Source organism: Dipodomys merriami, unplaced genomic scaffold, assembly GCF_024711535.1.
Source record: "Dipodomys merriami isolate MVZ:Mamm:240054 unplaced genomic scaffold, mDipMer1.0.p SCAF_12, whole genome shotgun sequence".
In the NCBI taxonomy this organism is placed as follows: Eukaryota; Metazoa; Chordata; class Mammalia; order Rodentia; family Heteromyidae; genus Dipodomys; species Dipodomys merriami.
Genome location: NW_027202493.1, coordinates 44,788,645 through 44,812,947, shown reverse-complemented (window position 1 = coordinate 44,812,947; position 24,303 = coordinate 44,788,645). Strand labels below are relative to the sequence as shown.

The 24,303-nt window shown below is 48.7% G+C and overlaps 1 protein-coding gene across 3 annotated transcripts in view; it reads left to right on the top strand.

Annotated features, from left to right (window-relative positions):
* The window catches only part of Mcph1 (microcephalin 1), a 150,913-nt gene extending 138,209 nt beyond the window's left edge, over window positions 1-12,704 (top strand). For 2 of the 3 annotated variants that reach the window (XR_011370802.1, XR_011370801.1), the window contains 2 exons: window positions 10,577-12,450; window positions 12,618-12,704. Coding sequence is in view for 1 of the 3 variants with exons in the window: in XM_070016827.1 (XP_069872928.1) it covers window positions 10,577-10,632 (56 nt within the window). In the remaining 2 variants the exon portion in view is untranslated. Of the gene's footprint in view, window positions 1-10,576; window positions 12,556-12,617 lie in introns of those variants that run through there. The other variant, XM_070016827.1, reaches the window with a different exon arrangement.
* Window positions 12,705-24,303: the final 11,599 nt, after the last annotated feature.

Genomic DNA, 24,303 nt, shown 5'->3' with positions numbered 1-24,303 from the left:
CTTATCTTAAAAGTAACCATTGCATAAAAATGATGAGGGGTGTGGGTCAGCGACTGGGTTCATGCCTGGCAATGCAGCCCCTAAGTTCAAAGCCCAGCATCGCCAAAAAGAAAAGCGCTTAATAATATTATTTTCTTTAAATAGTTGTGCAGAATAGTTACCATTCAACAAGGCAGTTGATGAACACAGTGCATCACTCTCCAGTACCCTCCTAAACCACCTTTCCCTCATGTTCTTTACGTATTGAGTTTTTACTACGTTCTCTTCATCCCCTTCTCGAGAAATGTTTTAGAAATAGCTCATTGCATCACTTCCAGATTGGATTTGAAAGTTACCCTCCAACATGAGAGCTCTGGGGTTTAAAGGTTTATTTATCTCTATATTTTATAGTTTATGAGGTTCGTGTGTGTGTGTGTGTGTGTGTGTGTGTGTGTGTGTGTGTGTGTGTGTGTGTGTGTGTGTGTGTGTATGTGTGTGTGTGTGTGTGTGTGTGTGTGTGTGTGTGTGTGTGTGTGTGTGTGTACGTGTATGCAAGAGAAAACGGCACCAAAGTACAGTCTGTCTTTTCCCAGGACTGCTAACATCCTACTATTCACACCTATCTGTTAAGCATATTACTCCTGTACTATCTGTATCACAAAAACAAACAAAAAAACACCCAACATTTACAAATTAAGTGGTATTCCACAGACTCCGCCCTGGTCCCCTGGGAGGCCCTGGGTGACCCTGGTGTGTCTTCCCTGCCTGTGAACGGAAGGGGAAGACACAGAGTCACACAGGGCCATGGCACCAGCCACTGAAGCCCTGCACAGAGCACATGGTGCCCGCCATGCCACCTTACAGCAAGGTCACTTGAACAGCCACCATATTGTTCCTTGCTCCTCCCCAGAGCCTGCTTTCCCTGAAACACCACTGTGCTTGGGCCAAGATTATTCATGAATCATTCACCCAGGAGGAGAAATGGGGATTTTGGAGCCAGAACATGCTTATGGGCACTAGAATATGGATGGAAATAAACAGGAAAACAAAAATCAGATTCCCGGCACCAGCAACTACTTGTTTTCAGTAATCCACAGGCCATTTGAAAGCATTTTTGTGGGGTTTTTTTTGTTTTGCACTTTGTTAAAAGTTTTATTTTTATCTTTAAGTAGTTATGCAAAAGAATTACCATTTACCCAAGTAGCATATGAATACAATGGCTCTGATCAATGTCACTCCTTACATCATTTACCCCGTCCCTCCCAACCCAACCCCTTCTCTCAATTTCCTTAATTTTGCAGGATATGCACTGCATTCTTTTTTTTTTGTCGGTCTGGGCGCTGTCCCTCAGCTCTTTAGCTCAAGGCCAGCACTCTACCACTTGTGCTACAGCACTACTTCCGGTTTTGACTTTCCTGCCTAGGCTGGCTTTGAACCATGATCCTCAGATCGCAGCCTTCTAAGTAGCTAGGATTACAGGCATGAGCCACCAGAGCCCAGCTATGCATTGCATTTATGACTGCATTTCCTCCCCTCTTTCTCTCATTATTTGTCTACCCTCCTCCCCTGAGCCTCCCCCAACCCCCTTTCAAGTACCCATTTCCTGGTATTTACTATGTTGGACTGTGAGTAAGCCTTTCTAAGGAATTATATCATTTGAGTTCTCCCCTCAATCTACCATATTTCCATTAATACACTTGGATACCATCCTGAAGTATATATTTATATTTGTATATATAATTCTAACTTGCATATATGAGAAAAAATATGATGTAACCTTTGTCTTTCTGGGCTTGACATACTTCACTTAACATAATTTTCTCCGGGTCTTTCCATTTCTTTTCAATGTCCTTCCTTCTAATGGCTTAGTAAATTCCATTTGGGTACATATATCACATATTCTTAATCCATTCGTCCATTGAGGGGCATCTGGGCTGATTCCATAGCTTGACTATGGTGAAAAGTGCTGCAATGAATATGGTTGTGCTGGTGGCTTTACTGTGTGTCCTGGTGTGTAATCTTTTGGATAAATGCCCTAGGGTGGAATTGCTGGTTCATAGGGTAGTTCTATGTTTAGGGTTTTGCAGGAATCCCCATACTGCTGAAATCATCTCTAATGCTCCGACTTCCCTCTGCAGTGATGTGTAACATTCCCATTTAACATGTTGAGCAATTCAGAGCTGTGGCCAGGGTGAGGAAGGCGTCCTGGTGGAGCTGAGTCTGTGACATGGCACTGTGGTCATTTCAGATGTCCCTCCCCTTTGGTGCTATGTTTGGCCTTTCTCACCAGACCACTTCCATTGTCTGTGCTACATTCAAGAGCTAAGACATACATTTATGCCTTTGTGTGAATTAGTGAAATATTCTCAGTAGTGTTGCCAAAATGATTTCCTCATAAGCATTGTCTGCTGGATAAGGAACTAGTCTCGCAGCTTGCAGTAGGGAAAGCAGCAGACAAACCAGAGGGTTGGGGAGCAGATCTGCCCTCAGCCTGCTCTTCTGGCCCCAGTCTGCTACTTTCATCTCACCATGGAATCTAATTCCAGAGCCCTGGAATTACCAAGATGTCAGAATGAAAACTGGTGGGGTTTTATCATTTCAGTGTCTAATATTCATAGGCTTGTTTTAAATTATGCATGTATGCATATGTGTGATGCGTGGTATTTTAACTTTAGCTTGGGAAAGATATGGAAACCATAGGTTCGGAAGTTGAGCGAGTGCTGAAGCTCTCCATAACCGATATCCGCTGCTCACCCGGTGGTCCATGGATGACCGTCTGAATTTTCATAACTTGCCAGGTCCATCTTCTCAACTCAACACCAACAAAGCCCAATTTGAGCAATGTGAATTTTGTTGGATAAGTGAAGGTTAAAACACATAGGAAAGTCCAAAGAGAAACAAAAAAGCGAAATGCCTCGCCCTGCGTCCTCACCAGCCTCACGTGGCTTCCTTGAGACCACACCTAGAGCAGCAACTGAGCACAAGACCAGCAGCCGCAGCCTTGTGGCAACATTTCATCTCCATTGGAAATCTGGTGGTCAGGTTTGGAAGGCAAAGTGGCCATGTTGGTGCTACCATGAAGAATGAGGGTTGTAACAGGACTCTTCCTCAAGACGTGCTAGACTGCTCTGAAGCAGACTCCTCTGACGCAGCTCCGGGCTTAGGCATGAGTGCCCGGTGTTCAGCAACAGGCAGGGTCCTGTGACTGGGAGATACAGAGGAACTCCCAGCTCGGCCTCCAAACAGGCGCTGCGTCTGGCCTGTTTTTGCTGTTGAACTTAATCATGGACACTAATCAGCTCTTTAGGTGATGACAATTTCCTGTGGCATTGGGATTGTAGACTTAACTCTGTGGTGGTGGTGGTGTAGACTTTAGTTCTATTGTTGCTGCGGTTGTTGTTAATATTGATGATCATAAAGCCTGGAATGCTGGAGTCCAGGTCAGACCTCAGGTGACTGTATTTGATAATAAGCTTTGTAATCTGGTAAGATTAAATGAAGTCATGGGGGTGGGGGTGCTTAATCCAATAGGATGAGTTTTTTCTATTAGGCAAAGATGTGCGCGTAGAGAGAAAAGACCATGCAAGGACCCTGGGATCAGGTGCCATCTGCACGCCAAGCATAGCCTCAGGCAAAACCCCTGCGGTGGCACCTTGATCTCCGCGCTCAGTCTAACCTGCGCATCCAGGCCCTTTGCGATAGCATGCAGCCCACTCATGCAGCTCAAAATTCATTCTGAGACCGCAATGCAACTTGACTCGTGTGCAGCAGGAAGTGAAGGGAAACTATCTGTCTTCTCTGGGGCTGCACAGCGAATGACTGAAGACAGAACTACAGCCCAGTCACTGATCTCCAGGTCAGCACTCCATTATAAGAAGCAAGGGCTGGTGTGGGCTCAGGAAGTGGTGTTTCTATTCAGAAACACACTCAGCAGAAGCTGGGATTCCCCTAGCAGGCCTGAGGCCGACAGGCCATCCCTGAGTAAAACTGCAATACGTATCATTCACTTTGCAGGAAGCAAGGGGAAAAAAAGTAGTTGGATGAAATTATCTTGTTTTATCTGTTGACCACTTTTTGAAAAATTGATGCTTGAAGATGAATGAATGTGGATCACGAAAGTGTTCTGGAGAATGTTGCATGGAATAAATGACAGGAACAATGCCAAATGTTAGCACAGAAGGGGAAGAAACTTAGCATTAGCAAACACTGATTTCCTTGTGGGGAGAAAAACTTCTAAGTGGTAAAAAGAGCTAGAAATATTGTGAAAGCAAGGAAGAAAAAGGACTAACTGGGGCTGTGACTACAGGCACAACCAGTAAAAACCAGTGTGTGTTGATGAACCCTGAGTCAAATGTGCCACGTGATGACCTTTTTAGGCTGATGGAAGGGTTTATTAGGAAAAGGTTACCAACGTTGAAAATTCTGTTCTTTGAACATCTGAACAACTTCAACCATTATAAGAAGGTTTTGAAAACGCTCATTTAAAAAGTGAAAGAGTAAGCCTGGTGCTGGTGGCTCCCGCCTGTCATCTTAGACGTCTAAGGATGGGAAGGCCGCAGCTCGAGGCCAAACTGGAAGAAAAGTCTGCAAGACCCCATTTCAGCAGAGGGAAGCCAGACGCCATGGTACATGCTAGTCATCTCAGCTGCGTGGGAGCTGAGATCAGAAGAACTGTGGCTCAGGCTAGAAAGCTGGACACCATGCACCTGCTCTCCCAGCATCAACAGGAAGCCACAGCCCAGGCACACACCTGGGCGGGAAATGAGACCCTGTCTAACATCAGGGCCGGAGGTGTGGCTCGGTGATACAGTACCTACCTAGCCAGTGCGACACCCCGAGTTCAAACCTCAGTACTGCGAAAACCATGAAAAAAACGACCAGGTCCTGGACAGTCTGCCTCTCACCACCCATCGCATCAGCTACGGCATGGCGGTAGCAGAATGGCAGACTGGGAAGTGCCAAGCCCTCAGAGGACAGCTCCGTAGGAATTCTGCACAGCAGGAGGCAGATGTTCAACGGAGGAAAGCCGTCCTCACAGCAGCGGGAAGCCTGGTGGCCGATGCGATGCCCTGCCTGGCCGGGACACTGCAGGGCCATGCCTCCTGGCCATCGCAGCAACATGCACAGGGAGCCAACGCAAGAGAAAGCAGGTGAGCTGGACTAGACCACAACTGCACCAGCCAGCACAATCAGAAGAGCAAAAGGCAGTCTATGAAACAGGAAGAAAATATTTGCCATAATGAGGGCACATATCCAGAGAATACAAAAACTAAACCTGCAGTTTAACAAGAAAAAATAAATAAGCTGAAAAATGGGCAACAGACTTGAATGACTACCATTCCAAAGAAAGCACGCAGATAGATGGTCAGCGTATAAAACAGTGCCCAGCACCAGTGATCATCAGGGAAATGTGAACCAAAAACCACAAGATACCACTCACACCCATTGCAATGGTGCTATCCAAAAACTAAACAAAAGATTAGAAAATAGCAAGTGTTCACAGGGAATGTGGGCAAATCGGAACCCTGGTGCACTGCTGAGAGGAATGTGAACTGTGGCCCACTAGGGAGAACAGCATGGGGACTCCTCAGAACATGAAAAACAGAATTGCCACGTGATCTAGCAATCCACGACTGGCCATGCACTCCACGAATTCAGGCAGGGTTTGAAAGGGAGGCTTGTTCCTACACACCAACAATGGCATTATTCACCACAGCCAGAAGTAGAAGCAACACAAGAATCTACCAATGAGTGAAAGAGCAAGCAAGACGTCGTTTGTACACACCGGGCCATATTATTCAGTCTTCCAAAGAAACTGTAACCCTAGCACTTGAGAAGTTCAGGTAGGAGGATCTCAAGTGTATGGGCAGCCTGGGCTACAGAGTGGGACCCTGTCTCAGGGGGGGAAACAGAGGAAGGGAAGGAGAGGAAGGAATCGGACAACAGGGAAAAAAGGGAGGGGATAGTTATAAAGAAGAAAACCCCAGTGCATCCGGGCTGGCCCTGTAATAAGACCATTTTATTGCCATTTGGTGGCTGGCAGGCAGAAGTTGGTATTCCAGCAATGACAGGCACCTGCAGGCTGTCTCAGCTGTGCCCTGGCCTGGCCTGAGTCCTCCGAGCGCCTTCAGAGAAGTGGCAGGCGTGGAAGCATCTCCAAGCAGCAAGAGGCAGGAAAGGACAGTGAGAACCACTCCCTGTTCCTTTCAACTACAGCATGGTGCAGGCCATTCACCAATCAGAAACAACCCCTCTGTGTGTCAAGGATGTTCCAGCTGAAGGTGTTGGTGATGACAGGAAAGACACAGTCCTTGCTCCTGTAGGGTTTATATTGAAGGAAGAGGACATGAAACTAACACACTGAGGGGTCTGGCTGGGACGTAAACAGGTCAGCACATTCCAGGCGTCAGTTCCCGCGTCCCGTGTAGGGGCCCCAGGCCAGGTCCCTGGCTTGCCGCCGCTTCTTCCTTGGGATTCTTTGGATCATCCCATACTTTGCAGCCCATTTCTTCTCTGTTACTCTGAAAAGCTTCTGCCATGCTTGCTTCCCCTAACCATTCCCAGAAGCTTTGTTGGCGTGAGGAAAGAACTCCAGGTGTGAAGCTTGTGTTCACGTTCCGTCGCGTTTCAACCCAAATAAGTGGAGAGTGTGCGGTTCACGGGGCCCGCGGGGGCACTGCACCCCGATGTTATTGGGGGGCCGGGTCTTCACCTCCCTCTCTGGGCCAGGTGCTGTGGTGGGACCACGTCGAAGGCCAGTGTCACCCCAGAAAGCTTCTTCACTGTGAGCAAGCACAGCCTGGGCCAGCCGCGGGAGCCGTACCTCGGAGCCCGGCCCAGGCTGCTCAGCGGGCAGCACAAATACCAGGACCTTCCAGGGTCCGTGTCCCTCCTGTGTCCAGTATGAGGACCACAAGAGACAGGGACTGAGGGGCCTTGCTAAAGTGAACTGTCCTAAAAGACAAAGGTCAAATCCAACCCAACCCAACAGCACCTCCCCCAACAATCCTAGTGAATAAGGTAACTTCGCTGAATACTGATTAGCAGTCCTGTAAGTGTCCTGAGATTTGCCTCTGTGTGTGTGCGTGTGTGTGTGTGTGTGTGTGTGTGTGTGTGTGTGTGTGTGTGTGTGTGTGTGTGTGTGTGTATGTGTATGTATATGTGCTGGTTCTAGGCTTGAACTCAGTCACAGCTCTACTTCTGGCTTCTTTGGTGGTTAACTGTCCCAAAGACTTTCCTGTCCAGGAAAGGCATTATTAAATAAGTATTCCCAGTATCTGTCATGGAGAGCAGGTCCTATGAAGAAGAATCAGGACAGCAGAGGTGGAGACCCAGGGCCGTGGCTCAGTCACCAGGCTCAGTCTTGATCTCTTTTTCCTTTATTTTTGTTTGTTTTTCTGGTAAAGCCTCATGCTAACTTTGCTCGAGCCAGCCTCAAACCCCAATCTTCCTGTCTCTTCCTCCAGAGTGGCTGGGGCTGATTACGTGTGTGCGGCTCTGCGCCTTGCGGGATCACCTTCTAGAGCCCCGCACAGCCACTTTCCATTTGCTGGTTGGAGGTCAGCAGGTCTGCCCGGGGCAGCTCGAGGCTCATCCTGCAAAGGGCCTCTGGGAACACTTGTGACCACTGTGCCGGGCTGCTGCCAGGTGCCCAGGCCTGGCAGGTGCCCAGAGGCTGCGGGGCCTCGGTGCTGCGGGGAGGCAGAGGAGATGCATGCACTGAACGCTGCCTGGCTACGGAGCCCCTGCTGTTTCTCCCAGCCCCAGCATCTGTAACTGACGAAGCTCCCAGATCTGCACCACAATCATCAGCCACCTTCCACTCTTAGCAGCTGGAGTGTTAGTTACGCAGCGTGATCTGCGAGCCAGGTAGAAGAAGGTTGGCCGTGTGTTGATCCCATATCCTAACTGTGTGACTGCACCGAAGATGGCTAGTCGACCTGTGTTTGTTTAACTTGGGCCGAAATTTGCTAAAGTAATAGTCTTCTCTTTTTTTTTAACGTTTTTGTTTTTTTGTCTTCTGGTGAGTTTTTTGTTTGTTCATGTTTTTTAATCCTCGGAACTGCCCTGTGCAGCTCCTGTCTCCCTCCGCTAGCTGGGACTAGCAGAACGCACATAGGCACACTTCCTGGGTGTCTGGGGGTTCTTCAAAGTCCATGGCGTTGGGATGGAGGACGTGGTGGTCTTCAGATGCCAGATGAACCTGGATGGAAGCCGCCTTCCTGCGCCCTCGCGTGGGGGAGCGTGGAGCTGTGCCAGCGCCTCTCAGCCCTCCAACGCTCTCCTCTCATGACCCCCAGCGAGCGGACTCCACCTGAGGGCCACACGCGTGTGACAAGCCCACAGGTCACACCACGCAAGGCAACAGGCCCAGTTGCAGACAATGGGGAGTGGCGTTTAGCTGATTGTTTCTATATTTTTTTAAAAAATCAGGGCTGTGAGCTTGCTAGGTGCTCTACTAATTGAACCATGCCCCTGGCCTTTTTGTACTTTTCAGTGTTTGTTGTTGTTGTTGTAAAGGTGATGTACAGAGGGGTTGCCATTACGTAAGTCGGTAGTGAGTACAATTCTTTGTGAGCAGTGTCACCCCTTGCCTCGTTTTCTCCCAGTTTTTCCCTCCCAACCCTCCTTCCCCACAAGCTGTGTAATTCGTTTTCAACAGGGTCTAGTGAGTATCACTGCTGCATTTGTTCACCCTTTGTTCCACCATTTCTGTGCTCCCACTTTGGTTATTTTTTAGACAAGGTATCACATTTTCACCCAGGGCTGGCCTCAGACAATGATCCCTCTACTTCTGCCGGCTGGGTAGCTGTGATTACAGGTGTGAACCTGGCCTGTTGGTTGAGGTAGGGTCTCACTAACTCTTTGCTTGGGCTGTGTTCAAACCATGATCCTTCTGCCTCCTGAGCAGCTAAGGTTACAATCAAGAGCTCAATTCTCTGCTTTCTCTTTTCTAAAATGAAAAGTCAGTGCCTCTCCAGCTAGCTTTTTTTCCCACACCACAGTAAATGAATGGGTGGGTGGATGGATGGATGGGAGGGTGGGTGGGTGGGTGGGTGGAGGGAGGGAGGGAGAGACTGAGGGAGATAGATGTATGGGTGGGTGGATGGATGGATGTGGGTGGATAGATGGAGGGGTAGGTGGGTGGATGGATGGATGGATGGATGGAAGGGTGGGTGGTTAGATGGATGGATGGATGGATGGATGGATGGATGGATGGATGGATGGATGGATGGATGGGTGGGTGGGTGGGTGGGTGGGTGATGGAAGCATGGATGGATGGATGGATTGATGGATGGATGGGTGGGTGGATGGATGGATGGGTGGGTGGAGGGAGGGAGGGAAAGAGGGAGGGAGGTAGATGTATGGGTGGGTTGATGGATGGATGGATGTGGATGGGTGGGTGGATGAGTGGATGGATGGATGAGTGGAAAGATGGATGGATAGATGGATGGATGGGTGGATAGATGGATGGATGGGTGGGTGGATGGATTGATGGATGGATGGATGGATGTGGATGGATGGGTGGATGGATGGATGGATGGACTGATGTGGATAGATGGTTGGATGGGTGGGTGAGTGGATGAATGGATGATGGATGGATGGATAGACTGATGTGGATGGATGGATGGATGAGTGGGTGGGTGGGTGGATGGATGGATGGGATGGATGGGTGGATAGATGGATGGATGGATGGATGGACTGATGTGGATAGATGGTTGGATGGGTGGGTGGGTGGATGGATGGATGATGGATGGATGGATAGACTGATGTGGATGGATGGATGGATGGATGTGGATGGATGGGTGGATGGATGGATGGATGGATGGGTGGGTGGGTGGATGGATGGATGATGGATGGATGGACGGATATGGATGGATGGATGGGTAGGTGGGTGGGTGGGTGGGTAGGTAGGTAGGTAGGTAGGTGGGTGGGTAGATGGATGCTTTCGTGGGTTCAGCAGATCTTGATTTCATTATCTTAAGAATCCAAGCAACTGTCATTCACAGAGTCTCCTGATCTCACTATCCTTCCTCAAAGTATGCACAATAAAAATGGAGGTGAAACTCCAGATTTTTTTTAGAAATGTCTTTCCAGGGAAGGGTGAAGGGGAAACAACATAGGGAAATCTGTTCAAAGTACATTTTATACATCCACGAAATTACCACAATGAACCCTCTGTACAATTAATGTATGCTAATGAAAACATTTCCATTGAAATGAACGCATGTGAAGGTGGATAGCTTTTATGTGAATTTTTATATATGTTAGCTATAGCTTGCTGATCATGTACACTGATGATCTGTTCTGAGTGTTGCAAATTCTTTCGGGATGATCCAGCATGGTGGAAACTACTCTGGGTACTGTAACAGCTGGCTGAACTTGAACTGTGACCTTTGCCACTGGGGAACTGAAATATTTTTGTGCTATTCTGTTCTATTTTATCTTATTTAAAAGCCACATGTGCTGTAAGGACAAGCATGCCTGAAGCTGTCACAACTCTGAACCATTTAGGACTCTGAAGATACGATTTCATGTGTGCATTTTACTGTTCCACTGTCTACAACTGCCAAATGGGTTTTATTTCTCTCCCCAGATTCCATCACTCAGCACAAGGTGTGTGACTTTGAAAACTACTTGTCTCTTCAGTGACGAGAGCTTGGCCTGTGGCCACTGCGGCAGGCTTGCAGAGCTACCTTACATTCCCAAGTGAGAAGTGGCTGTGAAAAGAAGGATCTCACGTGCCGAGGCGGCTGTCTGCCCCGCGTCTGCCCCGCGTCTGCCCCGCGTCTGCCCCGCGTCTGCCCCGCGTGTGATGGGGCCTTCGTCTCCAGAACACGTGCGTGACCTGCTGGTGGTCGCGTCTGTAGCCCCCAGCAGCGCTGGCCAGGCTCCCGCTAGGTGCTTTTTCTGCTAGCTAGTTTTTTATACCTTAGTCATAATCATAATTAAAATGACACCGAAGTTTGTCTTTAAAGCATTGTACTCCCAGAATAAAAACTAACTTCAATTGTTTGACAGCCAAGAATAGCCAGAGAACCCCATACATCTATTGGCTTACATCCCAAGATCTTGGGATGTAACACGTCCTAGTAAATACGAAGGCTGTTTGCCTGTGATTGCAGTTCCGTTGATGTATCTGAGGTCCCCCCACAGTGACTGTGGAGGATGTGTGGCAGTGTTGTATGATGAGGAGGTGAGCCGCTCGCTCCTGTGGGCAGCACAGCACTGGCAAGAGGCCGAAGCCTGCACTGGCCCACGGTGCCCTGGAAGGTAGAGGAACGCCAGTCCCGGTAGGAGGAGAGATGGCACTGAATGCTCACCACACGGTATTGTTCCCTTTCTCTTATTTGTCTGCTCCCTGTCTGAGCGACTGAAGTCCTATCTGCCCAGCGCTTCACTCAGAAAATGCCTGCCGCCCTAGCCTCTGCCCACAGAGGCTGAGTCTGCAGTGCCAAAGAGTGACTGGACCACGCTCCACGCATGTGCCCTGCTCACAAGGGAAGCGCGGCCTGTAGGCAGAAGCCACTGAGTCCTCCGTCCCCTGACATAACCCCCCCCCCCCGCCTCCGCTCCCTGCGATCATGCCCACCAAGGTTACCCTAAGTGATGTCTAATTCGTAAGTGCTCTCCTGCAGTTTATTAAACCTCCTTCCCACTCTGACCTCTGAGGCTGGGCAGGTGTTCTTATTTTTTCCTTTGCTCATCAAAATAGATATTCGCTCATTTAAAGACTTTAAGACAAGTGTCAGGGTTTGGAAAGCATATGACCCCAGTAAGGTCAACTCACCCATCTATATGTACACTGACTGAGAACAGGTAAGTTGGCACAGTGGCTTATTCATAAGAATATCCACACCCTTGATACACATAATAGAAATCAAACATCCTAATAGAAGAAATCTTTATGATGTATAAACCAAACTGAAAAGAAATGAGACAAACATTCAGCAACATCCAAATAACTTAGTGGGTTATACATCAGTCTGATAAAATGTCAAATAACCTTTACAATTATGAAAGTTGGTCCAATGTGGGAAATGTTTATGATATGAAGTAAAAAATGAAATAATTATTTTACTACAATCAGAACCAGGCAAGATTCTGTATTACAGCACAGTGAAACTATAGGAAGGCAACACAGAGAGATGCTGTGGGAGAGGTAAGCAACCACAACTGGCTTTTACATAACTTTTCTCAGTGTCACAATATTTGATCAGCAATGTTACCAATAATTTTGGGGGGAAAAAATCCAGGCATCTACATAATCCAAACCCTCAAAGCTCAAAGCTTTCTTCCCTTCGCAGTGTGAGTGTCGTATATTTGCTGTGTCCTTTTTCTTTGCTGACACGTCCATCCGATGTTTTGTGGTTGTACTGCTGAAATAGCCCAGGCTTGAATTTCCTTATCTTCCCTAAGGGATAAAGACACCTACTGATGGCTGCCTTCAGATAGCAGGTTTCTGAGGAGGTAAAGCTCCTTGCTAACTGGAATTCAAGGTCCTTCCCGGCTGTTTCTCCTTTCTCCCTTCCCTCCAATTTTGCTCCTTCTGCCCCCTCTTTGCTTCTCTTTGTCTTCCTTCTTTTCTATGCTCAATTCTAATTTCCATCTCTTCTTTCTTATTTCCCCTTTGCTAGATGCCAACATGGGTTTTGTGGCCGTAGAAATGCTCTCACTAACGTCAAGATGCCAGCAGCCCTGTGCTGCTCAGCAGAAGCCTTGGGGAGAACCCGCTTTCCTGCGGCGGACAGGGGTGGGGAGGCTTCAGCCTTCCTGGGATAACAGCCCCTTCCCCCCCCCTCGCTTCACAGCCATGGCCGGATGGTGGCGGGATCTTTATCGGCTCCCTTCACGCTGACACTCTTTTGCCCCTGCTACCTCACTTGAAGACCCTCAAGGTGACATGAATCGCCTTGGCGTTGCCCAGAAAATCCTGGATGACACCTTTGTTTTAAAGTCAGCAGATGATTCCTGCACCCCATGTACATTCTGTCCTCCGTGCGTGAGGTCCCACAGCATGTCTCCGTCCGAACGCAGACATGGTGAGGTGAGGGGGGATCCTGTCCACCTCGCTGTCCCCAGGTCCCCACAGCAGTCTGGCAGGCTCAAGAACGTTCTCAGCGCAGCGCAGCCCAAGGCCCCGCGCAGCAGCGTGTGAGTGCCCTCACTGTGAGTGTGCTCGATTCAGAGCCCTACCTGCCCCAAAACACAAGCAGCTCGTTCAGAGCAAGTGCACAGAACACAGGCCTACATCCGAATCACCTAGGCCGTGGAGAAGGAGTAGAAAATGTGTTTACCTATGATTACAGCGTATCCAACAATTATTTGACTTAATTGACCATAATACAAGGCCCGGATATCTCTATCCGAGACTTATCTGTGGTTATAATTAAATCTTGACCTCTGCTCACAGTATTGCTTCTTCTCCAGTTTTATTTTAAACTACTCAAGCTTTTATGCCAAGAAGACAATATCTAGTCTTATCCCTCTATTATTTGAACTGTTAACTTAGACAATAATTAAAATTATTGACCTGTAACTAAACAAAAGCATACAAATAGTCTTCAGGCTAAACCAACATTTTCCTTGGGACAAGTCCCCAGCTTAGGCGTTAATATTTTCCCAAAACCCTAGCCCTTGCAGGGCTCAGCTCCACCTAGAACACTACGATGTTGGCAGCCGCTGTCGCTTATTAATCTGGTTTCAATTTTTTAAGCACTTTGGATTCACAGCTTATCTATGGGAACAAATAGTTGTTCTATCTTTAATAGTCCAGAGGGAAGACGGACAGCAAAAGTTCATTTCATCCGCCTTCCTACAAGCCAGCAAGTGTGAGCTGAGCCAACGCGAAGGGGAGAGGACTGATCTGAGGAAAGCCGCCCTGGGCTGGCCCAGCGCCCATCTGTCAACAAGAGACAGGCTGGGGTACAGTTCAAGGCAACCACGCTAGCAGTGTGGGCCGCACAGGGACCAGAGAGAGCGGGAAAAGGAAGAGGCTGCCAGACCTCAGGGCTCCACCCCAAGAACCTGTTATCAGCCAGACCCCGGACTCAGCCAGCGACATGAAACCCAATCACTAAGTTATTAAGAACTGGTCAGAGAATGAGAGAGAGAGAAAGGACTGTTTGTCCTAGGAGGACAGGGGAAGGGCCCGGGAAGGGCTGTGGCTCACTAGGCTATAGGTCTTGTTCTAAAACCAAACTGGGAGTCTGTGGGAATCTCACAAAATCAACCTCGTAGCCGGGCGCTGGTGGTTCACGCCTGTAATCCTAGCTACTCAGGAGGCTGAGATCTGAGGATCGCGGTTCAAAGCCAGCCTGGGCAGGAAAGGCTGTGAGACTCCTATCTCCAATAAACCACCAGAAAACCGGAAGTGGCGCTGTAGCTCAAGTGGTAGAGCGCTCGCCTTGAGCTGAAGAGCTGAGGGACAGCGCCCAGGCCCAGAGTTCAAGCCCCACGACCGACAAAAAAAAAAAGTCAACCTCGTGTCAGAGGGACAGTGAAAGACTGTCACTTCATCTGGTGACCACAGAGCCCGGAAGGAAACTGCAGTGGTCAGAGACCTACTGTAGAATCTGGCAGCTTGCTTTGCTCGAGTACTTTCCACCACGCCCGTTGTTAAAGATTTATTGGATTCCACAGCCACATTGGAATAGACTTTGAGCCCACGTTAGACATAAAATGCTTGAACCCTAGGATTAAGGCCCCACATCTTTAACTTGGCAGAAAAGGAGCAAAGGGAACTATGAGTTTTAACTTTAATGTGCCCGAGCAGTTGGCCTGTCACCAGAGGTGAAGGGAACTTACTTTAAAACAGACATCTTGTCCACACTACCCCCCAGAGCAGGAGTCCTGTACCCACCCCTCGAGTCGTAACCTGCCCGGACTCACAGCACACCTTCCACTCTCCGTGCCAGTGTTCACCTTCCAGCAAATGGCAGAGATTGCTTTAAACCAAATGGAAAGAGCCAACAGTTAGCATTTCTTTTGTATCATACAACTAAGCACCGGCCCTCAGATAGCTGATGGACTTGAAGAGCCTGGGGTCAGAAAACCAATTGTGATTCCTGGTGAAAAGCTCAGTGTAAAGCCTGGAGGGAAAGGGCTAGTTCTCTGAGAAAAAGAAAGATTTCAGAAGATACATGCAGAAGAAATGGACCTCTGATCCATTTCCATTTCCATAGTCATCTGCAGAGCGGGAGGGGACCAGGAAGAGGCCAGGACCCACTAAGGAATGAGGATAGAATGGGCTTCACTATGGCTGTGCATCCCAAGGAACAACGAGAAGGTAGCACAGCAGAAGGCCACTCAGATGTGAGCGTCAGTCACTGGAGAGAGGCTCTCCTGCCTTTCTTGGAGAAATGAAGCGGCTTTGGAGGAAGTGCTGGAGAGTAGGAGAGGATGGGTTTGGGATGCGTAGGAAAGAATGACCAGACTTCATGAGACAGGTGTGCCAGCCTGATCTAATCCTCCTGAAACCATGCCACACACCAACAAGTAGGCTCAACGCGTTGAAAGTAATTAAAGGACATGAAGGGCCAAGAAATCCTCCTCAATGATAACACCAAGTTTTGGAACAAAGTAGAATTTTTAAATATTAGAATGATAAAATTCAGTGTTTCAATATTTTTGAAAACATACATGACCCAAGTAGCAAGCCCAAACCAAGGAGTTTTCAAAATACAGGTGAGTAGGGACAAAAAACACTCCATGGGCCAAAAACCCCTGCCTGGTGCCAGTGCCCACAGGGAGGAGGAAGGGAGCCCTGACCCCCCTGACCCTCCAGTGGGAACAGGTGGCCCTGCAAAGCACCACAGGGGCGGCCGGAGCAAAGCTCTAGGTTTTGCTTTAGGTTTTATCTGTGAGAGTAAGAGGCCCACAGTGTACCCACTACACTCTCAAAACCAACCCAGCTGAGTGGCCATGTAGGCCAGGGCCTAATCTACTGGAAGTCCTTGGGAGTTGGGTAGTCATGGAAGACACAAAAAGTTTTTTTAAACAAAGTCAAGACCTGGGTAAATATGTTTGGCTTTGAAGGCCAGAGTCCCTCAGTCGCAGCCAAAGCTGCATAGAGAGACTGCTCCAAGCACAGTCACACCAGAGGACTTCAGAAATTCGGGGGAGACACCGTTCCGTTCATAGCAATTTTTTTCAAATATATGTGACAGGTAAGAAAAAATTTAATCATCCAGTTTTCTCATTTGCAGTGCTTTTTATGAAAGGAAAACAAAATCACATCTTTAAGATATTCAAGGAAAGAACATATGAGAATATTATATCCAAAGCAACTGACTTGTAAGTAAATAAGACACAAGCAAACTACTGTCAGTATGCCAGGACATGGGAATTATCCCTGACTCAGGAATTCATTATAGATCACTTCAGACCACCAAGATGAGTGGCAAGACATGGACTTAGGCATTGATCGTGAGTATATAGATAATCGGTAGGTAGATACATGAATAGACACACAAACACATGAGAGAATATAGTATGTAATATGTATGGGTGTTAACAATGTATATATGCTACAGCTACTTAAGAAATGTCAGGAGAGAGCTGGATACCAGTAGCTCATGCCTAAAATTGTAGCTATCTCAAAAATAACCAGCAAAAACAGACTGGAGGCATGGTTCAAGCATTAGAGTGCCAACCTAGAAAGTACAAGGCTCCAGAAGTGAAGCTGTGACTAATTGGTAGAGCACTAGCTTGCGCACAAAAAATTTAGGGACAGTTCCCAGACGCTGAGTTCAAGTCCCAGGACTACACGAAAAAAGTGAGACCTACAGCTAACTTTGTAGCAATAACAATGAAAACCAGAGCAAGTGGAATATCTTTAATATATTAGAAAATAATTACAGATCTGCAATTGGAAAAGCCAGTGAAACTTGCAAGGTGAGGTGAAATAGTTCGAAAATATGAATAATTCCCACTAAAGAACTTCACAAAGAACCATGGAAGGACATGCTTCAGGAAATTGAGATACCAAAAATATGAGGTTTGACAAGTGACAAATAATGGACACATTGAAATGCGTGTTAAATAAGAAACGATAGTGGCACAACCTGGAAAGTCAAAAACAGACATGGATTCAAACTCAGCACGGAGGCTGGGAGCGGCGTCAGCAGGTGAGGGCATCCCGAGACCTTTGCTACACTCAGGAAGATGTACATTCGTCCTGAATGCTACTCTCCGAGGTGGGTGTAAAGGACTTTCAGGATAACCGCTGTAAGGACAGAATTAGGGCATTTGTCTTCAAAGTCTGCAGGGATGAGTGAATGAAACAAAAGCAGATGACAGCTCAGGCTAAACCAAGAGTGCTTGAGAGTTTGGTCAACAAGCCTCCTGAGGGCTTCCATGGGCCCCAGGATGGTGTCAGATTACCCAGGGAAAAGAAGTGGTGCAGCCAAAAAATTCCTCAGGCTTTCCTACCTGGAACTAAGTTTATGATTGATACATTGCACTAAAAAGTGGCCTTTAATCAGATACTTACATCCCATTACAGGCTCCGCGTACAACCTGCCCACTGTAAACATCCCCCCCACACCCCCCTAAGCCACCCCCTCTCCCCCACTGCTCGAGCTGTGATGGTGAGAGGTCCCCAAGGCTGCTCCGGACCTCCTATGTCTGAGAACAGGAGCTGCAGGCCTGGCCCTGGTTCTGTCATTCACTTGGGAGTCTGCTGAAATCTTTTATGGCAAGTTGCCTTGTGATTAGAATTCAACGGAAAGTCTACCTTTCAGTTGACAGCATCATTCAACCCGCTACTCACCTGAGGACCCTTCCCTAACCATTTTCCAACCAGTTAATCCTGCTGATGTCTCCTTCCTTCCCTCCCTCTTGGATTTTTAACCTAATTATCTGTGGTTTCCTTTCGTTTTTCACTCTAACGTTGGCTTACAGTTGGTTTTTGCCTCCTGGACAGTGGGTTTCACCAAATGGTTCCTATTTCTTTGGCTCCAGGGAGCAGCCACAAAGCACCACTATGCATGCTCCAGTCTTTCTGGCCGGCTGGAGACTATAGCTGCTGACAGACCGGCCCCAGACTCTCCTAAAAGCAAAGAGTCTGGAAGAAATCACTCATGTCTGCATCTTACTGGTTACAAGACACCAACAGTCCCCAAATTACAGTGTGTTGTGTGAGTTAACGAGCCAAGCATTTGGAATCCTGCAGGAACACTGCCTCGGCTGGTATTTGCTTATTGGCCCGACCATTATATAACTTACCCATAGTATAATCGAGGCATCGCAGATTTGAAATAAATTACAGAAAAGAATGTGGTAGATTATCCCTTTTTATTCAGCAGTTTTCAATGCAGACTTGTGCCGCGTTAGCCCACCTACACCTAAGGTGCCTCCGTTCTTGGTGGGGCAGAGGCCAAGCCATTTGTACTTTGTCCTAAACTGACCCTTGGACTGTTGGTGTGTGAGTGGAGGGCCGGCTCTACAGTGTGCACTATAGTGTTTCGGGGCGGGCGGGGGGCGGTTCTGGGGCCTCCACCCCAGGAACAAGTCTTTATCTTGGCAGCTTCACCCCACACTTAAGAGGAAATGGGAGAGAGAAGAGGAGCTAGTGTATGGGGGAATCCATGGTCTTCAGGGCAGCTAGCAGAGGGCAGAGGGAGACGCCATGGGGGTGAGGGGAGCAAGTGCTCACGTCCTGAAGCTAGAGAGAGCGAAAGGGACAGAGAATTTCCACTGGGCGACCATCGGGACTTCCAAGTGGAGACGAGGGAGGACAAGAACCAAATGTTTTCCTTCTCCATCACTCTTCAAACTCTTGTTGGAGACTCCATTTTGGTTCAGCCCTTCTGATGCTGAGACTACCATTATGGATACTTTGGAATGGCATCATTTGGGGGAATTAAGACCCCCGAGGATTAAGAAATGGAGATGCCAAGAGTAGCTGTGGGGAAAAGGAGAGCAGACACCGGAACGCAGGAAGGAACGAAGGCCGCACCTGGGGAGCTTACAAGACAAAGTGCCCTCGGAAGAAGGTGCCAACCTGATGCCCTCCACAAAGGCAAAGCCTCCCGCAGGTTCTAAGGCAGCCTCGTGCACAGCTGGACTCCTCAGGGGTGCCAGAAGGGTGCTGAGGGGCGCTTGTAACTCAGCCTGGAAGAAGTGGCACAGTGGACCACGCACCCAGCACTGGGGCCACGGTTGCCATGGAGAATCTACCAGTCACAGTGGCCTGGAGACTCTAGAATCCTTCGCTTTCCCAACAACGGGGCAGCCTCCCTCAGACAAGAGCTGCAGGACTTCCGGTTACAGCCAGGCAGGGTGGAACACAGAGGACATTGAGTCACCTTCTCCCAAGGAGACCAGCTGACTGGGAAGGATGGAGTCCGCTGGTGGAAGGCTGTTGTCTGCATAGTGATCTGTGCATATGATCAGGTACTGAAGTACATCTCGGCCATTGCCCTGGAAGTCCGGACCTCAGAGCATCGGTTGCTTTCTGCTTTCATTCTGAGGTTTGAGCAGATGAGACCCAGCATAAGCATGGGTCTTCCATGCCATTTCTTCAGTCTGGTATCCTCCCGTTTACATCTGCATTTCCCAAGGCTGTCTCCAGTGACTCAGCTCCAGGTCTTCACACGGACACAATTGTCTCCCTCTGTTCAGTTTTACTTTCCACAGTTTCTGTTACCTGCCATCAATCATGGTCTGAAGGTATCAAATGGAGAATTTCAGAAGTAAACCATGCGCAAGCTTTACATCACATACCATTCTGTACTATAGTGTACCATTCTATCCTATGCCACATGAATGGCATGGGGACATCTACTGTCCTGCCCTGGGATGGCCCCACCCCTGGTCCGACGTGCTGGGGGCCCCCCACACTGCCTGCTCGGGAGCCGCTGAGGTACTGTCCTGGTTGCCATAGTAACCACTGCATTCGCGTCTAATATGACGTCACAATGCCTTGTGCACCTCACTCCACTCCTCTCTAGATTCAGTAGACATTGGGCCACCCACACCTTCCCAAGATGGGTGAGTACAACACAAGAAGAGGGTCCGGTCCCAATTCTCCTCTTATTAGTAGCTCTTGCCATGAATCCCTTATTGTGCCTAATCTAGAAATTAAACTATGGTGAGCATGTGTACATAGGAAGAAGCACAGTATACAAAAGTTTCCAGTTTCCAGTATGGTCTTAGCCACCTCCTGGGGTCTAAATAAGGGAGCTACTCTAGCCTAGAAAGCAAGGAGGATCAGGGATCAAACATACGAGAAAAGACTAAGTCCCCTTTCTCCTCTTCCCTCCTTCCACTGGAAGAAGGGTAAGATATGGACCGGGAAGACTAGGTCAGTCAGGAGGAGGTGTGGCCTGTGCTCTCCCTGTGTTAGCCTTGGCATTGATGTCGCCCTACAAAGAGACATCATAGCTTCATTTTCCAGTCACTCACCCTGCTCTTTGTAACTACCTCTTTCTACCTTTCCTGTTGAGCCCTGAACTCTCTGCACCTAAATCTTCCCCTAGCTTGGGGCAGCCAGTAATGCCCAGGTCATCTTCCTCGCTGACCTGCATAAGGTGATACACAGGGAGGCTGAGCAGTCAACTGCTTTGTTAAGGATGTAACAGTCAGTAACATGAAACACATGCACAGGCCCCATCCTAAGCGGGGAGGGGGCACTTTACCCTTTACTTAATCATCTCATTGGGCCCAGTGAGTCCCATGAGCCTCCATCCTGGAGAAAAATGCATGTTCTTAAGGGTTCAGTGGCTTGCTCATGGTCATCCTTCTAAATGTAAAAGAGAAACTTCAAATTCCACTTGTCTGATTCCATAGCCTAAGTTCTGTCCAAACACGTTTCCAAAAGACAGAGGATGTGAGGGAAGCCTGTCCCCAGGATGGAGGGATGGAGGGGCTCTCCGTGCATCAGTTACTGTGTTTCTCTGCATTTTGCCTGATGTTCTTTCTGGTCTCCAGGGACCACAATGGATGGGATTAGTATTTCAGCCACACATCACTGGTTGGCACCCCAGGGAAACCTTTGGGATGGAATAATCACTGGGAGGAGGGAATGTGGGTTGGTGCAAAAGAAAAAAAAAATCACAAATCACAAATCTGCTAGCCCCAAGTGGCCGGTGCATCTCAGCGAGTGTGTGATTTCCCTTTTTTAAAGAACCTTTTGAGGTGTCTGGCTAGCATATTACCAATTAAGTCATAGCAACTAGTAACAGCTTCTGAAAGAAAAGGGGAAACAAGAGAGCTTAAACTATTTCCATACTTGTAGCTGTTTCCATGTGACCCCTCCCAATCTGAAATGCTAACTTTGAGATTACTTATAATTAACTAATAATACAAAGTTGCCTCTGCCAAACAAGATAAACTATCCCTGGAGATAAACATAGTAAATGAATTAAGGATAATGGCTGCAAATTTTTTATGAAGTAGATGAAATTCTTAAAGTCATGAGTATAGGCATATAAATTAAGAGAGCAATCATGGAGAAACTTGAGAAAAGTTAAAGTCATGTCAAGAACACAGTATCCCATCTAAATTGAATTATGCTAATACAATCAAACTAAGCAGTGGGGTTTAGTGAGGGAGGGGAGCTTCGGAATCTCACTTAGGTCCACAATTGGAACTTCATAACCTATGGAGATGCATGTCATTGTTTACTGCTTTCACATCCAATCGATCTCCCACTAGCCATGATATTCACAGACAGGAATACCCATAGTTCTCTCAATTCCCTAGTTAATAGGGTTAACCAAAAATGCTTTTCCAGTTCAATCTTTCTTTTAGAAAAGCTTTCCATTTTTTTTCCTCTGTTTTCTTGTCCTAGTAAATACAACGCCCTCCACAGAGACGCTTTATTCTGGAGTGTGATAGTAGTGATGCCATGCTATGATTGTGGAGAGTCCTTGTAACAACCCTGAAGAAGAGCCTGTTGTTTTTGACAAGTATCTGGGAAGAATTCATTGAGTTTCCAGTGAACTCTTCCCATTAAAAATGGAAAAAGCAAAGGATGAACATGAGGCTCCAGTGGGTTCCAGCTGGATAAACGGAGGTGCTCCAGAGTCCCCGGCTGGATTAGCACACACACTGCACAAGTACTGGGCCAGCATTCAAAAATTGGACAGGTATTATCCTTGCACCTGAGAAGCAGATGTCCCAGGCAAATCGTTCCACCTTAGAAATTAAAGGGTTCCGCCGGGCGCTGGTGGCTCACGCCTGAAATCCTAGCTACTCAGGAGGCTGAGATCTGAGGATTGCGGTTCAAAGCCAGCCCCGGCAGGAGAGACCGTGAGACTCCTATCTCCAATAAACCACAGAAAACCGGAAGTGGCGCTGTAGCTCAAGTGGTAGAGCGCTTGCCTTGAGCTGAAGAGCTGAGGGACAGCACTCAGGCCCAGAGTTCAAGCCCCACGACCGACCAAAAAAAAAAAAAAAAAGAAATTAAAGGGTTCCATTTCAACACTATGCCAAGAGTCAGCTGTCACTGGCAATGACCATGTAGATGCATAGGATTACCGACTATCTACATGTATATATGGTTTTATTCTCTGAGCATACAAAAGAATTTTATTGAAATTTCCCATATAAGACTGAGAGATACTTCATTATTATTTGTACTGACAACCACCTTGATCTGAGGGATGGTAAGGAACGTGATTCCTGAGGCTTCTGCTATAGACAGAGCAGTCCAGGGCAGACACAGCCGGTGAGAGCAATCGAGGGAGGCCAAGGGCAGTCACAGCTAGCTAATCATTTGTTTCCTTGTCACAACTCCAGAGGATTTTTAGCCTCTGCTGCAGATCAGTCAGCTCCACAGACTTGCTGTTACCCCAAGATTAATGTGTCTGAGCCCCCAGACCTAGAGGCTCAGTGAGACCCCACGTGCAGTCCAGATAACCATTCCTCTCAGACCCCACATACAGTCCCAGATGACCGTTCCTCTTAGTGAGACTCCACGTGCAGCCCCGGATGACCGCTCCCCTCAGACCCCATGTACAGTCCCAGATGACCGCTCCCCTCAGACCCCATGTACAGTCCCAGATGACCGCTCCCCTCAGACTCCACGTGCAGCCCCGGATGACCGCTCCCCTCAGACCCCATGTACAGTCCCAGATGACCGCTCCCCTCAGACTCCACGTGCAGCCCCAGATGACCGTTCCCCTCAGACCCCACGTGCAGCCCTGGATGACCCTTTCCTCAGACCCCATGTACAGTCCCAGATGACCATTCCTCTAACGGCTTTTATGAAAAGACATAGAAAAACAGAATTGGATTTCAGAAGAAACCTGGACATGTGAACGTCCAGGGGCATGGGACCTGGGGAGGCCTCAGAGGACGTGGTCTGGGAGATGCCACGCGCCCCCACGCGGGCAGGGGTCCTCGAGTGTTCCTGAAGCTGCTGTGGAGATCAGGCCTGATGTTCTGTGCCCTTGAGACGCCTTCGTCCTTCCTGAATCTCCCAACAAAGAATGGGAGCCGCCGCACGTGGCAGGGGTAACCACCCTGCGTAGGGAGCGGTCCAGGCCCATCCCTGGGTCAGTGGCACCCGGGACATCAGCACAGAGGCTGGGGAGTGCGTGACCGCGGTGGGGTGAGTGGCTATGAAACGAGGGCCTGTGCAGACACTGCCCAGGGGCATTCCAGTTCCATATCTGTCATGGAGAGGAAGAACAGTGTCGCAGGACCTGCCGTGGTAAGTCTGAGACCCTCACGGGAAGCTGAGCTGGGGGCCAGGGGAAAGGAAATCCTCCCAGGCCCGTGACTCTGAACACCCACAGATCCTGCCCCGCCTGGTCTCAACCTGCCTCAGTGGCTCTGCGGGGGTGGGTCTGGCCTGCCCCCTGACCTCCACAGCTCCCACTGCCAACCCCCCACTGAGGTGAATCCTTAGCCAAAGCCAGCCACGGGGGACCCCGGGGGCAAAGCGACTCAGCAGCACGGTTACCCGACAGAGCCAGAATCCTTCCCTCACGCTGGCCTCGGGCCTGGCAGCAGCAGCCGAGCCGGGTCTCCTCCCAGGACGGCCAGGCTCACTCGGAGTCAGCCGAATGGACCAGCGCTCAGGCCTCCCTTAGGCAGCCGCCGTGCTTCAGGGAGCCTGAGTCCTCAGAGGGCCGGATCCCTCTGCATTTCCCTCGTCCAGGATCTGGGGAGGGGTGCAGGATGGGATGGTGGCTGTCTGCCGGTTCAAGGTCTGGCTAGGAATGAATCGGATGGCGTAGTCTCCGGTCACTTTCGGGAGAAAGTGAACGAACCCACTTACAGCTGGAGAGGCCCTGGAGAGTCTGACCCAATCTTTCAGCTCAGAGATTGAGGTAGGCCGTACCCAGAACCACTGGAAATGTTAACAGCAGG